Here is a 20,436-nt window from a genome sequence, read left to right on the forward strand (position 1 = left end):
AGTGTTCAATGTATACATCCTACCATGATTCTGTCTTTTGTGGAAGGTAGACACTAGTGCATGCTTGAAAATACCGTATATTATCCTACAGTTAGTCAAAATATTGTAAGATGTTTAACTTTTTAGAAATTATTTGCCCTTTTTTTCTACTGCTATTAGTTTGTATGTTCTATGCAAATAAGCCCATACCACTTAGTAGACAGTCCATTCTGGAGAACATAGGAATTAGCTGTCTATTCTAAAGGGGCTTTTATGTCTGTCTCCAGACTGTCTTGTTGTTCTCCAGCTTCAACATCAGCTCCTCCCTGGCTCTCTGGCCTGCTGGACGTCCTTGCAGACATCAGACTTGCCGTCTGTCACAACTGGGTTAGCCAATTCATCAACGAAATCCTTCCCTCTCTATATATATGTAGAGATACATAAACAGATCTATAGAAACTCAGATATTAAAAATACAAAAGGAATTACATAGAAATCTGTTCTGTTGACTCCTTGGAGAAACCGATACACATTTTCGCAACTCTACATTTTCTTCACCCAACATCAAAGAACTGAACGTAACTCACGCTATTAATTATATACGTGTAATTTGACAAAACTGCTTTCCTAAGTGCTTTTCAAAATTGTTTTTGTATTCTCGTAAAATTTCACACACACGACAAAGTTCAATCCTAAATTTCCTTTGAAATCTTACAACTGTGGGTGTGTTCAATAGCTGAATTTATGTAGTCTTGATATGTTATAATACTAAGTCTTCTCCTGCAGGCATTTATTTAGGGTTCTTTGTAACAGCTTTATTTGCATAGGATTTCCATGGGGTGTATAATTCACCCATTTAAAATGCAAAAATGGACCGGATGGGGAGCCTGGGTGGTTCAATTGGTTAAGTGTCTGCCTTTGGCTCAGGTCGTGATTCCAGAGTCATGGGATTGAGGCCTTCCCCTGGCTCACTGCTCAGTGGGGAGTCTGCTTCTCCCTCTCCCAGCCCCTCCCCCTGCCTATTCTGTCAATTAAAGAAATATAATCTTTTTTCAAAATGTGCAAATATTAGGGTCTTACCTGATTCACACATAGGTTCAAGCAAACCATAGTCAATTTACAATAAATCACCTCTTACAGAGACTCCATTCTCTGACTTCACCATCCCCATCCTCTTACACCTGTGCCTAGGAAACCACTGATCTGCTTATGTCCCTTTTTCTCAATCTCACTGAGATACAATTAACATATAGCATATTATTTTAAGGTGCATTATGAGTTGATATATGTACATATTGAAAAACATAGTTACTATCTCAGTTACAATTTTTCACGTGTTAAGAATTTTTAAGAGCTCTTCTGTAGCAACTTTCCAATGTATTGTTAATTATATCCAGTGAACACTGTATATATACACATGATCTACTCATCTGACAATGGACAAGGAATTTTCCATTTTGGCTATTATGCATGTTTCATGTTTATTTTTCTAATATTTGTGAATCTTCTAGGTTTGTACTTGCAGCTGACTTCTAGTTACATGCCATAGTGGATGGAAAAGGTGCTTGGTAGGATTTCAGTTATAAATTTATTAAGACTTGTTTGTGGCCCAACATATACTCTATACTGGAGAATGCTCCAGGTGAATGTGAGAACGTGTTTTCTGATACTGTTGGATGCATGTGTGTGAAGTCTGTCTGCTTCCTATCATTGTCGTCTCACCTCCCCTTATTGATTTTTTCTGGATAACCTGGCCACTATTGAACGCACAGGACTGAAGTCCCTCTCTAATGAACTGTTGTCTCTTCCCCTGTTCTTATCTGTTAATAGTTGGTTTATGTGTTATGTGCTTTCATGTTGGGTGCCAAAATAATTATAAGTTGTATCCATTTGTTGAACTGACCACTTTATTACTTTTTATTTTTTTAAGGAAAAGCAAGTTATATTTATTTGAAAAATGTAAAAGATTACTATAGATCTATCAAACAAAATTAGTTTTTAAAAGTAAGTGACTTCTTTGTATCCAAATTGTAAACAAATCAACACAACAATCCAATGCACACAAAAAACTGGTTTTTGCTCACGGAGCGGAAAGCAAGAGAGAGAGATGTCTTGTCACTACAGACTCTACACGAATATACAAAACTACAGCTTTAATGTAACGTAAACAAATCGTAAGCACACGCGTTAGCTACCTTTCTCCACCTTTAAAGGACTGAATGTTTTATATTTACTAAATGCATATATACTGTATACAACTGGTAGTCACCTGTAAGTTACATTAAAAACCGTGAACCAACTAGAATGTAAGGGGTTCTTATGGGAAGATGTACATTTCAGAAAAAACCCAGGTTGAACTAAATCCACTATCATAACTATGGCCAAGGTGACCCAGACAAAGCCTATCATTTGCAGCCGTATATAAAGAAATACTGCCCAGAAATAATATCAGAAATCTTCCCGAAGGGCATTATGGTAACCTCCCTGAAAGTACAAGTCATTTATTTAGGGACTTTAAATAGCAGATAACAATGTAAATTAAGTAACATGTGAAAAAAATAGGCATTGTATAATAGCAAGATGTTAGACAACTGATACTGTGAAAAAGATTTATTACCTGCACAAGTTAGTTTTGATAAACTATAGGCTACTTGTTAAAGTAAATTGCCAAGATTTTCACTGCACCTGTATTTTTCTACACGTAGCAAAACCTGAAAGCAACAGGTCTCTCTCAAACTGCTGCCCAGGGTTTTTCCCCCCCAACCCTCAAAACACAGAAAAAGGTTTTTGGAAATAACTACTTGTTTTGAGGTACAAAACCATTTCTGCAAAATCATGTTGGTTTTGAAAGTTGTAAACACTACACGAGTTACGTAATATACTATTCCTGTCCTTCCAAATCTAAAATAGGGGAAACCCTTTTTGACATTCTGCCGAACACCACGTAATTAAAAACACTGCACAAAGTGAGCCCTTTATTTTATAATGACCTTTGCCCTGTTTTACTGCACTCTCTGGCTTACAATTTATTTATTTTGACGACGGAAGCATAGCTGTCCTGCTTTCTTTTCGATTCCATTTGCATAGAATATCTTTTTCCACGTGTACTTTAAGTCTCAGTGTGTTCTTAAAGTTGAACTGAGTCTCTTGAAGACTGTATACGGTTGGGTCTTAGATTTCTTTCCATTCAGGCAATCTGTATGCTTGGATTGGAGACTTTAGTCCCTTTATATTTCAAGCATCAATACAAGTATGGAGTTACTGTTGTCATTCTTTTGTTTTCTGGCTGTTCAGAATGATTTGTCCCTTTCTTATTCATTTGTTATCTTTGTGAACTGATGATTTTCTATAAGAGTATATTTAGATAATTTTCTCCCTATCAATTCTCTTATCTACTACATTTTTTTCATTTTGTCATTACCATGAGGCTTAAAGAAGATATCTTACAGCAGTCTATTTTAACTTCTTAACCAGCTTAATTTTGCATATTAAAACACTTTCAGGACTCCAGTAATTCTTTAAAAACGTCGATGTGCAATTGCCTCTCATTTTAGGGAAGAGTTAGCTATTCTCTGAAATCTGTAAGAATGTTTTCATTACGACCACATCAGTTCATACTCTCTAACGATTACTATGATGAAGATACATCAGTACTTTACTACACTGCCATCTCTCTCTCCTTAAAGACCAATTAGTAAAACATTTAATTTGTAATATTCGTAAGTTTTTTTAGTTCCAATAAACAGAGAATGATGTTCTGAACACCCACTTCATGATGACCTATATCAATGTTAGAACCGCAAATAGGATATCCATGTAGATTTTTTTCATATATTGTATGTTCTATTGTCCTTCATCTTCCATGGAAAATAGATATGCATGGATCCCACCTAAGGAAGAAGGGCATCTCTTATCCTTGACACAACAATCACCTACGTAGTTTCACACACCTACCAGGAATAACTGAATTTTCTGTAGAGTTGTGAGAGCAGAAACACACTGATATTCGAAGTCACAAATCTCATATAGGGTCAATGGAAACACACACACACTGAAATTACACCCATGCAAAAATCCATCCCTTCCATCTTTTGAAGCAGAATAGCACACACATTATCTAACTGACTAACTTTGTACTATTCCTCTTGATGTTATCTCTGAAGAGAGTGACTGATAAACTGCTTTGTACTGTAAATTCTGTGACATTTATTGACATTTGATGTTCAATTAAATACACTTCTACATACTTTTATCTTTCAAGTTACTTTTCTTCTCTGAACTCTCTGATGAAGAAAAAGTCTTTCTTCATTCATTAGGTCTGTACAGTACAAACCAAGACTGCATTTTTGGATACTCAGTAAGGACTGAATTGCACTTAAAGGCTTGGCCGCTTTCTTGACATGTTACTTTGGCTCTTGTATGATAAAGATGAGTTTGAGCAAGTTATGACTTCCAGCTAGAGGTTTACCACATTCTTTCCATTTGTAGTATCTTTCCTCAGTATGAACTCAGTGATGCTGAGTAAGGCTTGAGCAGTCCAAAAGCTTTACCGCATTCTTTACACTTAGAAGGTTCCTCTGCAGTACGAATTCTGTAATGCTGGAAGAGACTTGAGCACTATGAAGGGGCTTGCCAAATTTTTACACTTGTAAAATCACCTCCGCTATACATTCTGATAAGGAACGAGGGTTTAGCATTAATTAATGGCCTTGCCACCTTCTTTACACATGTATAGTTCCACACCAATATGAATTCTGATGTAGAGTTAGGGTTCAGCAATCCTTACAAATTCTCACACAGTCTTAAAATTTCTAACACTTGCTCTAGTATGAATTCTGTGATGTATAATTAGGTGGGACTGCTGGATAAAAGCCTTGCCACATTCTTTACATTTGTAAGGTTTCTCTCCAGTATGAATTCTGTGATCTTGCCTTAGTTGTACATGGTAGTTAAAGGCTTTGCCACATTCTTTACATTTGTAAGGTTTCTCTCCAGTATGAATTCTGTAATGTGGAATAAGGGTTGAGCGCCAGTTAAAAGCCTTGCCACATTCTTTACATTTGTAAAGTTTCTCTCCAGTATGAATGCTGTGATGTTGAGTAAGGCTTGATTGATGGATAAAGGCCTTGCCACATTCTGCACATTTATAAGGTTTCTCTCCAGTATGGATTCTGTGATGTTGCCTTAGTTGTACATGGTAGTTAAAGGCTTTGCCACATTCTTTACACTTGTAAGATTTCTCTCCAGTATGAATTCTGTGATGCTGAGTAAGGTCTGAATGGAGGACGAAGAGCTTGCCACATTCTTTACATTTATAAGGTTTCTCTCCAGTATGAATTCTGTGATGTTGAGTAAGGTGTGAGTGCTGGACAAAGGCCTTGCCACATTCTTTACATTTATAAGGTTTCTCTCCAGTATGAATTCTGTGATGTTGAGTAAGGTGTGAGTGCTGGACAAAGGCCTTGCCACATTCTTTACATTTGTAAGGTTTCACACCAGTATGAATTCTGTCATGTTGAGTGAAGCTTGACTGAAAGCTAAAGGCCTTGCCACACTCCTTACATTTATAAGGTTTCTCTCCAGTATGAATTCTGTGATGTTGACGAAGGACTGATTTACAGGTAAACGCCCTGCCACAGTCTGTACATTTGTAAGGTCTCTCTCCAGTATGAATTCCATGATGCCCAGTAAGGCTTGATGGACGGGTAAAGGCCTTGCCACATTCTTTACATTTGTAAGGTTTCTCTCCAGTATGAATTGTATGATGTTCAGTAAGGCCTGATTGATCGATAAAGGCCTTGCCACATTCTTTACATTTATAAGGTTTCTCTCCAGTATGGATTCTGTGATGTCGAGTAAGGTGTGCCCGCCGGACAAAGGCGTTGCCACAGTCTTTACATTTGTAAGGTTTGTCTCCAGTATGAATTCTGTGATGTTGAGTGAGGGTTGATGGAGAGCTAAAGGCCTTGCCACATTCATTACATTTATAAGGTTTTCCTCCAGTATGAATTTTGTGATGTGTATTAAGGTGTGATTGCTGGCTAAAGGCTTTGCCACAATCGTTACATTTGTAAGGTTTCTCTCCACTATGAATTCTGTTATGTTGAGTAAAGCTTGAATGATGGATAAAGGCCTTGCCACATTCTTTACATTTGTAAGGTTTCTCTCCAGCATGAATTCTCTCATGCTTGCTAAGGACTGATTTCGTCTTAAAGGCCTTGCCACATTCTTTACATTTGTAAGGTGTCTCTCCAGTATGATTTCTCTCATGGAACCTAAGGCTTGATTTGTCCTTAAAGGCTTTGCCACATTCTTCACATTTGTAAGGTGTCTCTCCAGTATGATTTCTCTCATGGATCCTCAGGCTTGATTTGTCCTTAAAGGCTTTGCTACATTCTTTACATTTGTAAGGTTTCTCTCCAGTATGAATTCTGTGATGCCTAGTAAGGCTTGATGGATACTTAAAGGCTTTCCCACATTCCTTACATTTGTAACGTTTCTCTCCACTACAGACTGTCTTATGTATATGTATTCTTGATGACTCACAAGACATGTTCCCAGGCTTATGATATCTGTATGGGTTTGTTCCTGCCTGAATTCTCTGATGATCACCCACACTGGAGGACTGGTTAAAATCTCTTTCACATTCGTTACCTTTATGAGGATTCTCTCTTATAGGCACAGTCTTATATATAAGGTTGGATCTTTGATCAAAGACGTCCCCACACTTAATACGTTCAAAATGGTTCTGTTGAAAATGAGTCCTCAGATGTTTCTTAACATTTGAGCCTTGATGAAGTTTTTTCTCACATTCACTGCCTTGAGCAATTCTGTCTCCACTGAAAATGCACCAATAATTTTGTAGGGTTGAGTCCTCGGTGAGGGACTTCTCAAGTGGACCCCACTTAGCGGTTGTTTCTTCATTTTTGAACCTCTGAAGTGTAGAAATATTTGACTGAGAGGTCAATGCAATCCTATTTTCAACACTGTTCAAATCATTATTTTCAGCATGGACTAGGTAACTTTCCAGATTTTCCACATTTTCTTTCCATGTACATGTAGGCTTAAAGAGCTGATTGGAGCTCCTGCTTACAGACACACCCTGCTTTGCAGAAAGAGTGGACTTAAAACGGAAGGTTTTATAAAATGTTTTATATCCCTCGCCATCTTGGGCAGTGAGAATCTTATTATGGGCGGCAGTCTCAATTTGGACATATCCTTTACGATCATGATCCCAGTCTATCATTAAGTGTAACTTGTCAAGGACGCAATGTTTATATCGACCCACTGACACATTTTGAAATGAAGCTTCTTTGCATGGCTCTGGCAGGAAGCTCAGGGCACCATGTGAAGTTAACACTGAAAGATATTGAATAATAGAAATGTCAAGTCATTCCATTTCCTACTTTCAGATAAATACACTGATGACGTCAAACATACAACCATAAAATCAATCACAGAGCATCAGCAAGACAGCTGAGAAGGAATCATCAGGACTTCATTCCTCCATGGACACATAAACTTGCACACAACACCCGGACCACACAGCTGAATAGATAATTCTGTAGTATTGACATTGTGTAAAACAAATCCCTCTCCTCTCCCTCAAATAATCAGGAAAAGTACCATTATGAGTGCAAATCGGAGGAAGAAAGAAGATTTTTAAAGACTTATTTGAGAGAGAGAGAGAGAGCATGAGCAAGAGGAGGCCCAAAGGAGAGGGGCAAGTACATTCTCATCAGAGCAGGGAGCCAATCCAGGATTCAATCCCACGAACCGGAGATAGTGAGCTGAGGAGAAGTAAAAGGATTAACTAACTGAGGCATCCTGGCCAGTGGAAGAAAGGAAATTTAAACATAAAACAGAAATAAACAAAACATAATTTAGCAAAAATAGGGAAATATCAACAATAGGCAGATTTGGTTTTCAGAAAAAAACAAAAATCAAAATTAACAGACCTATCAGTAAATCAAGTAAGAATGAAAGGAGACCAACTAAAATCAGAAGCCGTGAAAGCAGACACAGTATCACTGATACCATAGAAATAAAAATAATTATGAGGTAACGATACATAATTATATGCCAAGAAACAGATACGAAAAAATATCAAAAACAAATAACCAACCAGGACTCCATTGTGAAGAAATATTATTAAAAACCTCCACTGGGGACACCTGGGTAGTGCAGTCCTTAAGCGTCTGCCTTTGGCTCAGGGCGTGATCCCCGCATTCCAGGATCAAGTCCCACATCGGGCTCCTCCGCTGGGAGCCTGCTTCTTCCTCTCCCACTCCCCCTGCTGTGTTCCCTCTCTCACTGGCTGTCTGTCACATAAATAAATAAAATCTTAAAAAAAAATAAGAATAGAAAAAAAAAAATAAAAACCTCCACTGATCTACAACTACTTAGTAGAGTGAAAAGTAATTTTTAAAAAGGCCCAACAAAGAAAACTCCCGGGCCAGAAGACTTCACTGGATAATTCATACAAATATATAATGAGAAATTACTTCAAATCTCCTCAAACATTTCCGAGCAGGAAAGGGAAGGGAGCTGCTGAGAACACTCTCTGTGACACCAGCACTACCAGGTTACCGAAGCCAAAGCAGAGCTGCTACAAGGAAAGGCTGCAAGCTACCACCTGTGAGGAAGATTCCGGCAAAGTCGACAATAAAGTACAGCCAACTGAATCAAAAGCACACTCCAGCATTTTACAACATAAACAACTGAGGATTCTTCCGGGAATTCAAGGGTATTTGAACATAGGGAATACTATCAATTTGAGCCTGCATGTTAACAGAATGAGTGTCAAAAATGACACCATCAGGAGCAGCTGGGTGGCTCGGTTGGTTAAGGGTCTGACTCTTGATTTCAGCTCAGGTCATGATCTCATGGTCGAGGGATGGAGCCCACGTTGGGCTCCATGTTCAGCGGGGAACCTGAGATTCTCTCTCTCCCACAGTCCCTCCCCGTCTTTGGGAGCTCTCTCTCTAAAGGAAATAAATCCATGTTTTTACAAATAGCACAACTGAGGTGCCTGGGTGGATCAGTCAGTGAAGCATCTGCCTTCGGGATCATGACCTGAGCCAAAGGCAGACACTTCACTGGCTGAGCGGCCCAGATGCCCCTCTACTGTTTTTTTCATAACATGACACCACAGGGAAATAGAAAAAGAAGAAACTTAGCTGGAAATCACTAGGAGGAATTTTCAAAGAGAAATCAGAAATAAACAGACACCAAAATAAACAGCAACACTGAAAGCAATGCCCAGTTTTACAAAACAACAAACAAAACTGACAATGCTTTAACGACATTACCTAAGAAGAAAAGAAGACTCAAAATCCAAAATGAGAAATGGGGGGAAAAAATGAGACAACACATAACCACAGAAATACATACTGTGATAACACATTACTATGAGCAGTTATATACAAACAATTTAGATAAATTAGGAAAAAAAGGTAATTCCTAAAAAGCAGAAGTTACCAAGTTTGAAATATGAACCTGTAACTAAGAAATAGCAAGTATTCTTAGACCAATTACAAAATAAAAGTTGAATTGGGAATAAAGATCCCCACAGTATCGAAAAGCCCAAGACTACGTGCCTTCATTGGTCAGTTCGAACAAATACTTAAAAGGGCAAACAAACGTCAGAAATAGCGGAACAGAGGGAACACAACCATAATCATTCTATGAGGCCAGCATTGGTTCCAGGATAAAGACGATACTAGAACAAAAATGTTTACTTTGTCTGATGTACTTATTGTTACTCCGGCTTTCTTTGGACACCCATTTTCATCTCCTCTTTTTCAATTCGCAGGTGTCTTTCATTTAAAATTAGACTTTTGTGATCTGTGTACCTCAGTNGGTTCAGCATCTAACTCTGGCTCAGGTCGTGATCTTGGGATCCTGGGATGGAGCCCTGAATCAGGCTCCCCACCTCTCATGGAGTCTGGTTGTCGCTCCCCCTCAGACCCTCACTCGGCGTATGCTCTCTCTTTCGCTCACTCTCAAACAAATAAAATAAAAAATAAAGTAAAAATGAGGCTTTGGTTTGCAGCATATAGATGGGTCTGGTTTTTTTTAAATGCATTCAGACACCTTATATGTCTTGACTGAATGAAAATGTACTATACAGTCCAAAGTAACTATTCAGAGATACGTGTTTATTGCCATTATTCTTGTTTTGTCACTGTTTCTGGAGATTTTCTCTGCTGTTTGTTTTTTTTTTTTAAGATTTTATTTATTTATTTGACGGAGAGACAGCCAGTAAGAGAGGGAACACAACCAGGGGGAGTGGGAAAGGAAGAAGCAGGGCCCCAGCTGAGGAGCCTGACATGGGGCTCGATCCCACAATGCCGGGATCACGCCCTGAGCCAAAGGCAGACGCCCAACGACTGAGGCACCCAGGCGCCCCTCTGCTGCTTTCTTCTCTGTTATCACTTTTGCTGTCTGACCTGCACTCAAGATTCGGCTTTGCCATTTCTTGCAGGGCTGGTTCATTGGTCAGGTTAATTCCACCCTTCCACGGTGAATTCCATCAGCCACTCTTGTGCGGCACCCTTTCCTTTTCCTTTGTCCTGCCGCCATGTCTAACACATTCTTGGAACTAGCTCTCTCATTGACAAGCAGTGCAGGGACAATTGGCTTCTGGTTGCAAGGCTAGATTTCTTACCTTGGACTCCAGTCAATCCACGGACTTCAAAAATATCAAGTGTTCCCTCTACCTTACTTGTTCCCACTGTTTCATGGTACAGGCGCTCTTCTGTGTTTAACTCAGGCTTCACCTAAAATCTGACTTTGCCTAATAGGAGCACGGAAATAAAAATCCATTGTTCTTACCAGTATTCCCCACAGAAACCCCTTAGAAGACATAATGAGCATGTGGCTATTATCACATACACTTTAACGGTGAGAGAGGAGAGAGAGCCCACTGCAGGGGAAACATCTTAAGAAGCTCTCAGAGAAATGACTCTTCTTCACGTGTCTTCTGGAGGCTCAGCCTGTGACGACTGCAATATTCACTTCTGAATCCTGGGTTCCTCCTGGGAACGCTCAGCTCTCTCCCATGTCCTCTTCTTTCTCTAGCATTGTGTTACAGATAAATTCACTTTGCAAAGTTTACATCTTACTATGAACACATAGGATTCCCGTGATGTGCAGAGTTGGTTAGCTTTCATTTACATGCAACTTCTTTTTTATTTTTAGAATTTTTTTTTTAAGATTTTATTTATTTATTTGACAGAGACAGAGACAGCCAGCGAGAGAGGGAACACAAGCAGGGGGAATGGGAGAGGAAGAAGCAGGCTCATAGTGGAGGAGCCTGATGTGGGGCTCGATCCCATAACGCCAGGACCACGCCCTGAGCTGAAGGCAGACGCTTAACCGCTGTGCCACCCAGGCGCCCCTACATGCAACTTCTTAAAAAGTAGTTTAAGTGATACATGTTTAGGCATATCTGTAGTTTTCTTTCTTTTCTATTAAACTACACCTGACATTCAATGTTACATTAGTAACAGGTGTACCACATAGTCATTTGACTACTCTCTAGGTTCTCCTATGTTCGCCCCAAGTGTAGCTACCTGCTCTCACCCTAGGACCTTATTACAACACCACTGACCATTTTTGCTATGCTGTACCCACTATCCCTATGACGTATGAATTCCCTAACTGGAAGGCTGTACTTCCCATTTCCCCTTTACCCGTCTTGCCCATCCTCCTCCCCATTCCACTCTCGAAAACAGCAGCTGCTTGTTTGTATTTATGGGTCTATTTTGCTTTTTGGTTGTTCTTCCCTGCAATTTGAGACAATGGGAATAGACCTAGAAAAGGTATTGTGCTAAGTGAGAGAAGTTGGACAGAGAAAGTCATATATAGTATAAGGTCACTTTTAGGTACAAGCTAAAAAACAAAATATATGAACAAACAAAAGCACAAAAAGGCCCATAAATACCTTTTTTTTTTTTTTTTTTACTAAGGTCCATGGATAGTCCCAAGAATGCAAAAAATTCCAAGATTCCACACATTCTGTACTATCGCAAGTTGGCCTGTAACAACCTTGCGATGCTGCTTGGGGACAGAGGACTCCCCGGTCACAGTCCGCAGGACCTCGTGGCTCATGACACAAGAAACACCATGAGCTTCCTCGTCACACTGACGTCACGTGCCCGCTGCGCAGCCCAAATCCTACACGTAGATGCCGCACATGCGGTCAGTCTGTATCACAGCTTTGCGACCCTGTGCGTACGAAACCCAGTGTCTTAAAGGATCGTCTAGCCTATCTACCTGAACTGTGCCACGGAAGGAGAGATCTCTACTTCCCTATATGATAAAACAATCTGTGCTCTATCCATGGGCACTATCACTATATTCCAAAGCGTTCTTATACACAAACTTCAATGGAAAGACAAGAAGAAACGTTTAGTGTGTCCATCCATAAAACATGGAGAAACATAAATCCATAGAGAATCGTCTCCCAACCTTATTCACGAGACAGTTTAACCCTGGCTTGGCTCCCACCTCATTTTCCCATGTGTACAACACTTCGTCAAATATTCCTTAATCTGACCCAGGATCTGGGAGAAAACCTATTTGATTTATATCATGAAACACTGTTACAGACTATGATCCCCAGGATGCAATAGACAAGAATCCCGTGAGCTGTAACAGTCACTTGTGAAGGTCCCCATACCTCTTGTATTTGAACAGATAAAAAAAATTCCAAATATCCATGAGAATCTCCCTTCAATTACTGTTGTGAGCTTTCGAAGGGAGAGGGATGAAGAAACAATGGAGCAAAAGCATACAGCTTACATGCATCTGAAAAGATGAGAGGATTTTACATATCTCACCAGGAAGAGTAAGCCCTGCACGTAGTGGAATCACGGCCCATTACAGTAAAAGGGCTGAGGACTGGGAAACACATAAGAATTGGCGCAGGGGTGTTCAGGAAGTGTCAACGGGGAATAGTAACAACAGCCATGTAGACATAAAAGATGCAGGAGGTTTAGTCAAATGAAACCGAAGTGTCACAATGACAAAAGTACTTTGGGTGGCTCTGAACTTAGGTGAAGACCTGGAGGAAATGTTGATCGTATGAATAGACATGATCTACTGCTTGTGCCTCCACTGGATGGATATCAAGGAACCGCAGGTGTAGATCAGGGGCTCACAACATGATTTCAGGGAAAAATAACAATGCTGGAGAGAGCAAATGTATAATTTTCCTCTGAGATCCACAATACTATCCCTAATAGGATTCCCTTCAGGATGTTCTGCTGCTCATTCGGCACTGACATACAGAGGAAGATGAGAAGCTCGTGGACTTGGAAGCTTTGCCTTGAGCTCCTTCTAAGCAGCGTACATATGGCTAATCTTAACGGTCTAGAAGACACCCAAGACCCACACTGCACTACAATGGACACACCCCTGGTCACTCTGTAAAGATACCAAAGAAGTCGACACCCAAAATCATGACAGAAATCTCGTCACCCAAAAGCCGTCACTCTTGGTGGGACTCCTTAGGAGACCATGACGAATGTGTTGACCATACTCATGCTTGGCAGTAAAATCTATAGAACGTAACCTAAGCCCAGGGAAGTAAAGGGAGAGAGATCATGGTAAAAACAGCCATCAGTTTGCCAAGATTCCAGCTACACTCAATGATAACTACATTACCGCTACTGCCAAGCCCTGAGAAGGCATTCCGCTGTGGGAATACGGGCATCATCATTCACTGAGCAGCTGGATGGCTCAGTCGGTAGTCCATGCGACTCCTGAGCTCAAAGTTTTAAGGTTAAACCCCATGTTGATTACAGAGATTACTTAAAAATAAAATCTTAAACAAGAGAAAACCTCAGTCACTACACAAACCAAAGAAGACGTTGTTTAATACATTTCTGAGCAAAACTGAAAGTGAATTAATGATGTTATTAGAAAAACAGAAAGGAGTGTATTTCTGTGGTCTTGGTATAAGAGACTATTTCTAAAAATGGTAAAAACCACAAACCATGGGATGTCTGGGTGGCTCAGTCGGTAAAATGTCCACCTTCAGCTCAGGTCAGGATCCTAGGAGCTGGGATCGAGCCCCGAACGGGGATTCTCGCTCTTCGGGGAGCCTGCTTCTCCCTCTGCATGCTGCTGCCCCTGCTTCCCCCACCCCCGATAAATAAATAAAATATTTTTAAAAAGGAAAGTAACCATTTATTTAGAGAAAGAGGATGTGAGAGTATAGCAGGGGAGAGCCAGAGGGAGAGAGAAACAGAGAAGCGCCACCAGACTCCACTGAGCCGGAGCCCAACGTGGGGCTCCATTCCAACACCCTGAGATCCTGACCTGAGTGAAATGAAGACATGGATGCTTCACTGACTAAGCCACCACGCACAGCTCTCTTACTTTAATGTAAATGATTCCCTGAAGACTTACTTCACCCTGATTTCTATCACTATTATATGACGACCACAAATGGAATCTCCACGTGGACTTTCCTCACACACCCTACACCACTGCCTCCTTCATCTTCTACGTGAAGTGGCAGGAATGAATTCCCCAGCATACAAGAGCCCCTCGTGTCTCTGAGACAACAAGGATCACATCACTTTGCAGGCATACGAGTAATAAATGCACAGTATGACATCATTTAAGAGTCGAACAGTATTTTCCCTAAGAGTAAAATATCTCAAATAGGGTCAAAAGAAAAAGAGAGAGTAATATCCCTTCCCAGACATCCATCCTCCCTCGATCCTTTAGGCATATTAACAAATGCAGCTGACAAAGGAAGAACATGGTTTTGAGCAGCCTGGGTCCACTTATACATACTTTTTTATTTTTTTATTTTTTGGATACATACTATACAGTATTGTAAAAATATTTTCTGTTCATTATGATTTCCTTAATATTGACTCTTCTGAAGCTTACTTTATTATAACAACACTTACACAAACACAGACAACATACTAAGTCTGGGATATTAACTGTTTATATTTTAGGTAAGCCTTCCTCTCAACAATAGGCTATTTCCATGGAAAGTAGGTATGGTTTTACTTTTGGGGACCCAAAAGTGAAAAGCAGATTGTCAATCGTGGAAGCGTTGACACCCCTAACGTCTGCATTGTCGAAACTAAAATGTAATTAACTGTTTGAACTTCGGATTTTTCTCCATAATAAATACCCTAATTTAGGATCATGTCTGCAAAAGGAGATGGACTTAATGCTTTCTGCTGTGAATGCTCTGATGTTACAGAAATTTCATTCCATTGCACAGTTTGCAACTGCTCATATCTGTAATATTTTTATCCTTCACAAAGACATTTTTTTGAAGTATATGTTAAAAATATAGGATTGTCATCAATCATTACATTTCTGGCATTTCTATCCAGTACGCTTTCTCTGAAGCTGAGGAAGAATGTGTTCATGGGAAGACTTGGCCAACCTTCTTGCCACGTGTACAGCATCTCCACAGGAGTATTATCTCATGTTGAAGAGTTCTGAGTATGAAATAATGGCTTTGCCACATTTTCGGCAGTTGTAGGGTTTCTGTCATGCTGCACTCTCTGTCATGTTTAGAACGTTCTAGTTCTGCTTAAAGGCTTTGCCACATTTTTTGCTGTTTTTACATTTCTCAGCCTTCTCACCACTATGTACTACCTTATGTTGATAAGTTTTGAGTGACAGTCAAAGGCTTTGCCACATTGTTTACGTTCGTAAGATTTCCTTCCAATATGAAATCTCTGCTGTTGACCGAGTTGTGAAGACGAGTCCAGATGTTTACCAGACTTTCTACATTTAGACGTCTTCTCCCCAGTGAGGATACCATGGCAGTGTGTATGCTAAGACTCGAGCTTGCATCGAAGACAGTCCCCCATGCATTACTAAGTTACTATGATACACTAGTTCTCTGGAAACTGAGTTCCCTGAGGCTTATTACAATTTGACCCTTGATTCATGCTTCAGAGATTCATTTCATTAAAACATTCTGTCTCCATTATAAACACCTCAGTAATTCTGGAAGCTAGAAGGGCCCTTAGAGAGGACTCCAAGAGCACAACACATAAAAAAAAAAAAAAACATGCTCCACGTTATGCATTATGTATAACTATTGAACAGTGATGACTGCATAAAGAACCCCCCATGTTTATCAAAATCAGAGACACTGGAAAAGGATAGATGTTATGTTGGTTGAAGAATAATGAACCTCCTGACAAGGACTTTTCAAATCAATCACATTTGGAATTGTTACCTTCTTTTTTCAATGTCTCACTTTCAGAGATGTTCCTGTGCATGACTGATCCAAACTTACATTTAAAATGGTTTCAGTGACTATTTTCAGCATGGACTAGTGGGCGTTTCTAGAATTTACAAATGCTCTTTTAAGAGTATATGAACCTATAAAAATTGGTCTGGTTCCTTGAGTTCAAAGACATTCTTCTGCAAATATAACTGACTTAGGAATGCCCCCCCAGAATGTTTTTACCCTTGACCTCTTCCAGTAGGAGGGATTTCATTATGGGTAATTGTCCCAGTTTGGTTTGATCCGACATAAAACCCGTCTTGCCCTTCCCTCCCCCGAACACATTCCCAGTCAGTCGTAACTAAAAATACTCAGGGCTCAGGGCCACAGCTTCTGTACTTTCCATATCACAATCTTCTTTGCCTGTCTTTGCTAACAGGCCTAGAGTATTACGGAAACACACAACTAAGAGATACAAAATAAGTTACCCCACTCACTATGCTCACATGCATATACGTTAAAGTGCTAACATGCCCCATTAATAACTACCCTAGGGCATCAGCAAATGAGGAACTGGAAGCACTTGGCCTTTGCTCTTCCACGGAGACAAATATGGACCAAATTACCTTTGAGAGTGCTCCAGAAGCTAGCTGGGAGAACCCAACACACCCAACAAGTACCAATGAAGGAGAGCCACACCAAAGAGACAAGGGAAGGCTTTGACACTTGCCCATGGCAGCTGCTCACCCTCCCTGACACTCCATGGTCACACTGTGAGAAAACTCCTACAAAGGACTGACCTGTGTGTTCAATGATCTGACCTCTCTGCAGCTGCCTGAGGAACGGACGGCACTTCTGTCATGCACGACATGGAAAAAAGAGGGAAGGAGCGCGCCCTCTGGAAGCACTGTGGTAGCTGCTCAGACCAAACGGAGTATTTGTTCAGACACAGAAAGATAACAGAGCTGAAGGGAAATAGAGGAAGGTATCATGGGCTGTAAAGTAACTGCACTTTTGTGACCTGGGAAATTACAAGAATCTTGACACAACAAATACCCAGAATATGTGTGACACGCACCATAATTACTACGATCTGTGTGCTTTTCTGCAGAGCAAGTCCAGAAACCTGGGCCCAGAGGCTTTTTTTTTTAATCCCAAAATATCAACAAAAGATCACAACTCTACAGAATAAACAGAAAAATGTGTTCCAATCACAAGAACAAATTAAATCCCACAAAGGGACCCTCAATCAATGAAGAACTCTGCATTGCATGACAAAGACGGAAGCATCATAAAGCTGTGCATGGAGACAGGAAGAGACAACAGATAGGGAACTAGATGGTACCAGCAAACTGGGCACGACCAAAATGTAACCCAAAGAGACAAAGTATATCAACCAACCGCCCAGGAATCGGGAGCTGAAGAATACAATCACTGAATTTAAAAACACACCAATGGGTCACCCACAGACTTGCTCAAGCAGAAGAAAGAATCCGACAAGCTAAAAACCCCTTGTTTTAAACTGTCTACTAAGAAGACCAAGGAAAAATGGGGGAAAGGACACGGACTGGGGACTCAGGAGACACCTAAGTGGACTGATATGTACATTAAGGGGACCCCCATAAGTAGAGGAGACTGAAACGGGGTAGAGCGTTGACACGAAGAACTAAAGGCTTTTACTTCACACCTATGTGCAAAGATGGACCAATTCAACAATCTCAGGAATTCACAGTAGGATCAATGTCAAGACCTGAACACAGTGACACATTATACATAATCTATCAATAATCACAGGTGAGGGGCACCTGGGTGGCTCAGTTGGTTCAGTGCCTGCCTTCGGCTCAGGTCATGATCCCAGGGTCCTGGGATGGAGCTCCACATAATGCTCCCTGCTCACCACTGCCCCTGCTTGTGTGTCTGCTCCCTCTCCCTTGCCGACCACTGCCTTGCTTGTGTGTCTGCTCGCCCTCTCTCTCTTGCTTGCTCTCTCTCCATCATATAAAGAAATAAAACCTTAGGGGCGCCTGGGTGGCACAGCGGTTAAGCATCTGCCTTTGGCTCAGGGCGTGATCCCGGCGTTATGGGATCGAGCCCCACATCACCGCTCTTCCGCTATGAGCCTGCTTCTTCCTCTCCCGCTCCCCCTGCTTGTGTTCCCTCTCTCGCTGGCTGTCTCTATCTCTGTCGAATAAATAAATAAAATATTTAAAAAAAAAAAAAAGAAATAAAACCTTAAAAAATCACATGTGACAAGAGAATTTTGAAAAAGCCTGACAAGAGCAACTCCTCTTCTGCAGGAGAGCCCCTGTAAGATGATTACTGCAGTTCTCAGCAGACCCTATAGGAAGAAGGGAATGGGATCGTGTATTCCAGTACAGAAAGATTCAACAGTCTACACCAAGAGTCATCTACCTGGCATAATATACTGTTTTCCACGAAGGTGGAAATGAAAACTATGCCTAGTAAAAGACCCTTCAAGTTACTAGTAAACCTGTCCTACAAGAAATGTGAAAGGAAGTCTTTTGGGTTGAAAACCAAGGATTCTAAAGGGTAACTGGAACCACAGGACAACATAAAACTCCTGATCACGTCGGTATGGACACAATTCTAGAAACCTGCAGTGCTGTAATGAGGTAGTCCAATCACTTGTATTGCTGCTATAGAATTTTCATAAACAGAAGCGTAAAATTCAGAAATCTACATAATATACTGTACCACGTAAAAGATACAACTTGTGATAGTAGGTTCAGGGCTGGAGAAGATTAAGTAGAAAAGTTGCCTATAAAATTGACGACAGCAGTTGAAAATGGTTTGTTACACCTTTAAGATGTTTTAAGGAATCTCTAAGGCAACCAGAATGAAAATACAGACAGAAGACAGAAAAGTGAATGAAAATGGTGTCAAACCATATCATGCATATAACACCACAATTAAGATAAAATATAATACCTATATGAGATACAGACGTAGAAAAAAGTTTCAAATTGCTTTCGATTCACCAAAAGTGCTTCTCATGCAAAGAGAATATAAATTCAACAATTAACAGATTTGAAATTATTACAAGTATTAACAACTCACCTAGATATGCTAGAATATTCGTAACCACCAGAAATACACAAGACGAGTTACACACTCTGTAGGGGTGATATTTCATAGACACATACATAATGTTCCTGGCAAAGGGCATAAACCTGATTCACATTTGAGTCACACCCACATTGTTCAAAAGCGTACAGTGCTGAAAACTGTCATCGTCTAACAAAATACATCGGTAAATAAAAACAAAAACAAAAACCCACAACTAACTAATGTTGAGGAAAGTCCCATACGAAAGGAAGCACATTATTAAGGAATTCCAAAATGAGAACAAGCCTAAATTTAACTGAAAAAAATGCGACATAATGCAATATATGAATTATTTAAAAGGAAACCTTCTACAGAGCTGCAATTTAAACTCTGTGTATCCATGAAAAAAAGGCATTTTCAATTTTGGTATATGTTCAGTGAGAGTAAACTGGAAGGAATACTCATTAAAATCAACCATGAAAAGCTGTAATAAAAATATGAATAAGGACTAACGTGACATCAAAAAATGTGTTCTGTAACTCATACATTCCTCCTGTTACACAGAATTCAAGGATGTACCCCATTCTCTAGAACGAAGCAGAGAAGCAAAAAACTTCCATTTCTAAATAAAAAAAGACCAAAACAGTTATAAAATAGGCTGACAATCATTTTATAAAAAATACATACTGGGAAGTAAATCCAGATATATTCAGAAGAAAATAGTAAAAAAACCTTATGATTAATTTTTCCTGAAGTAAAATTCTATTCAGGAACAGAAGATTTGTGTCAATATGGGAATTTTACTATCTACATCTCTTCGTATACAGCACATGCCTGGGTCGCCCGGGTGACTCAGTGGTTCGGTGTCTGCCTTAGGCTCAGGGTGTGTTCTCAGGGTCCTGGGATGGAGCCCAGCATCAGGCTCCCTGCTCCACTGTGAGCCTGCTTCTTCCCCTCCCACTCCTTCTGCTTGTGTTCCCTCTCTCGCTGGCTGTCTCTCCATCAAATAAATAAAATATTAAAAAAAATAAAAATAAAGCACATGCCCATGTCACATTAGAACTTTTTTTTTTTTAGAATTTTTTTTAAAGATTTTATTTATTTATTTGACAGAGATAGAGACAGCCAGCGAGAGAGGGAACACAAGCAGGGGGAGTGGGAGAGGAAGA

General features: G+C 40.1%; 2 protein-coding genes across 2 annotated transcripts in view; both read right to left on the reverse strand.

Annotated features, from left to right (window-relative positions):
• Positions 1 to 20,436, reverse strand: part of LOC103657337 (zinc finger protein 91-like) — a 686,132-nt gene that overhangs the window by 616,769 nt on the left and 48,927 nt on the right. The gene's annotated exons all lie outside the window — the stretch shown is intronic.
• Positions 1,916 to 8,146, reverse strand: LOC121103334 (zinc finger protein 345-like). Its single transcript, XM_040632918.1, has one exon. It carries the CDS (start codon positions 7,223 to 7,225, stop codon positions 4,772 to 4,774), a length of 2,454 nt encoding a protein of 817 aa, XP_040488852.1. The 5' UTR covers positions 7,226 to 8,146; the 3' UTR covers positions 1,916 to 4,771.

Source organism: Ursus maritimus, unplaced genomic scaffold, assembly GCF_017311325.1.
Source record: "Ursus maritimus isolate PB19 unplaced genomic scaffold, ASM1731132v1 scaffold_19, whole genome shotgun sequence".
In the NCBI taxonomy this organism is placed as follows: domain Eukaryota; kingdom Metazoa; phylum Chordata; class Mammalia; order Carnivora; family Ursidae; genus Ursus; species Ursus maritimus.

What these genes read in the sequence shown, in the direction of transcription:
- LOC121103334 (XM_040632918.1), bottom strand. Translation starts at nt 7,225, where the DNA reads ATGATAGACTGGGATCATGATCGTAAAGGATATGTCCAAATTGAGACT.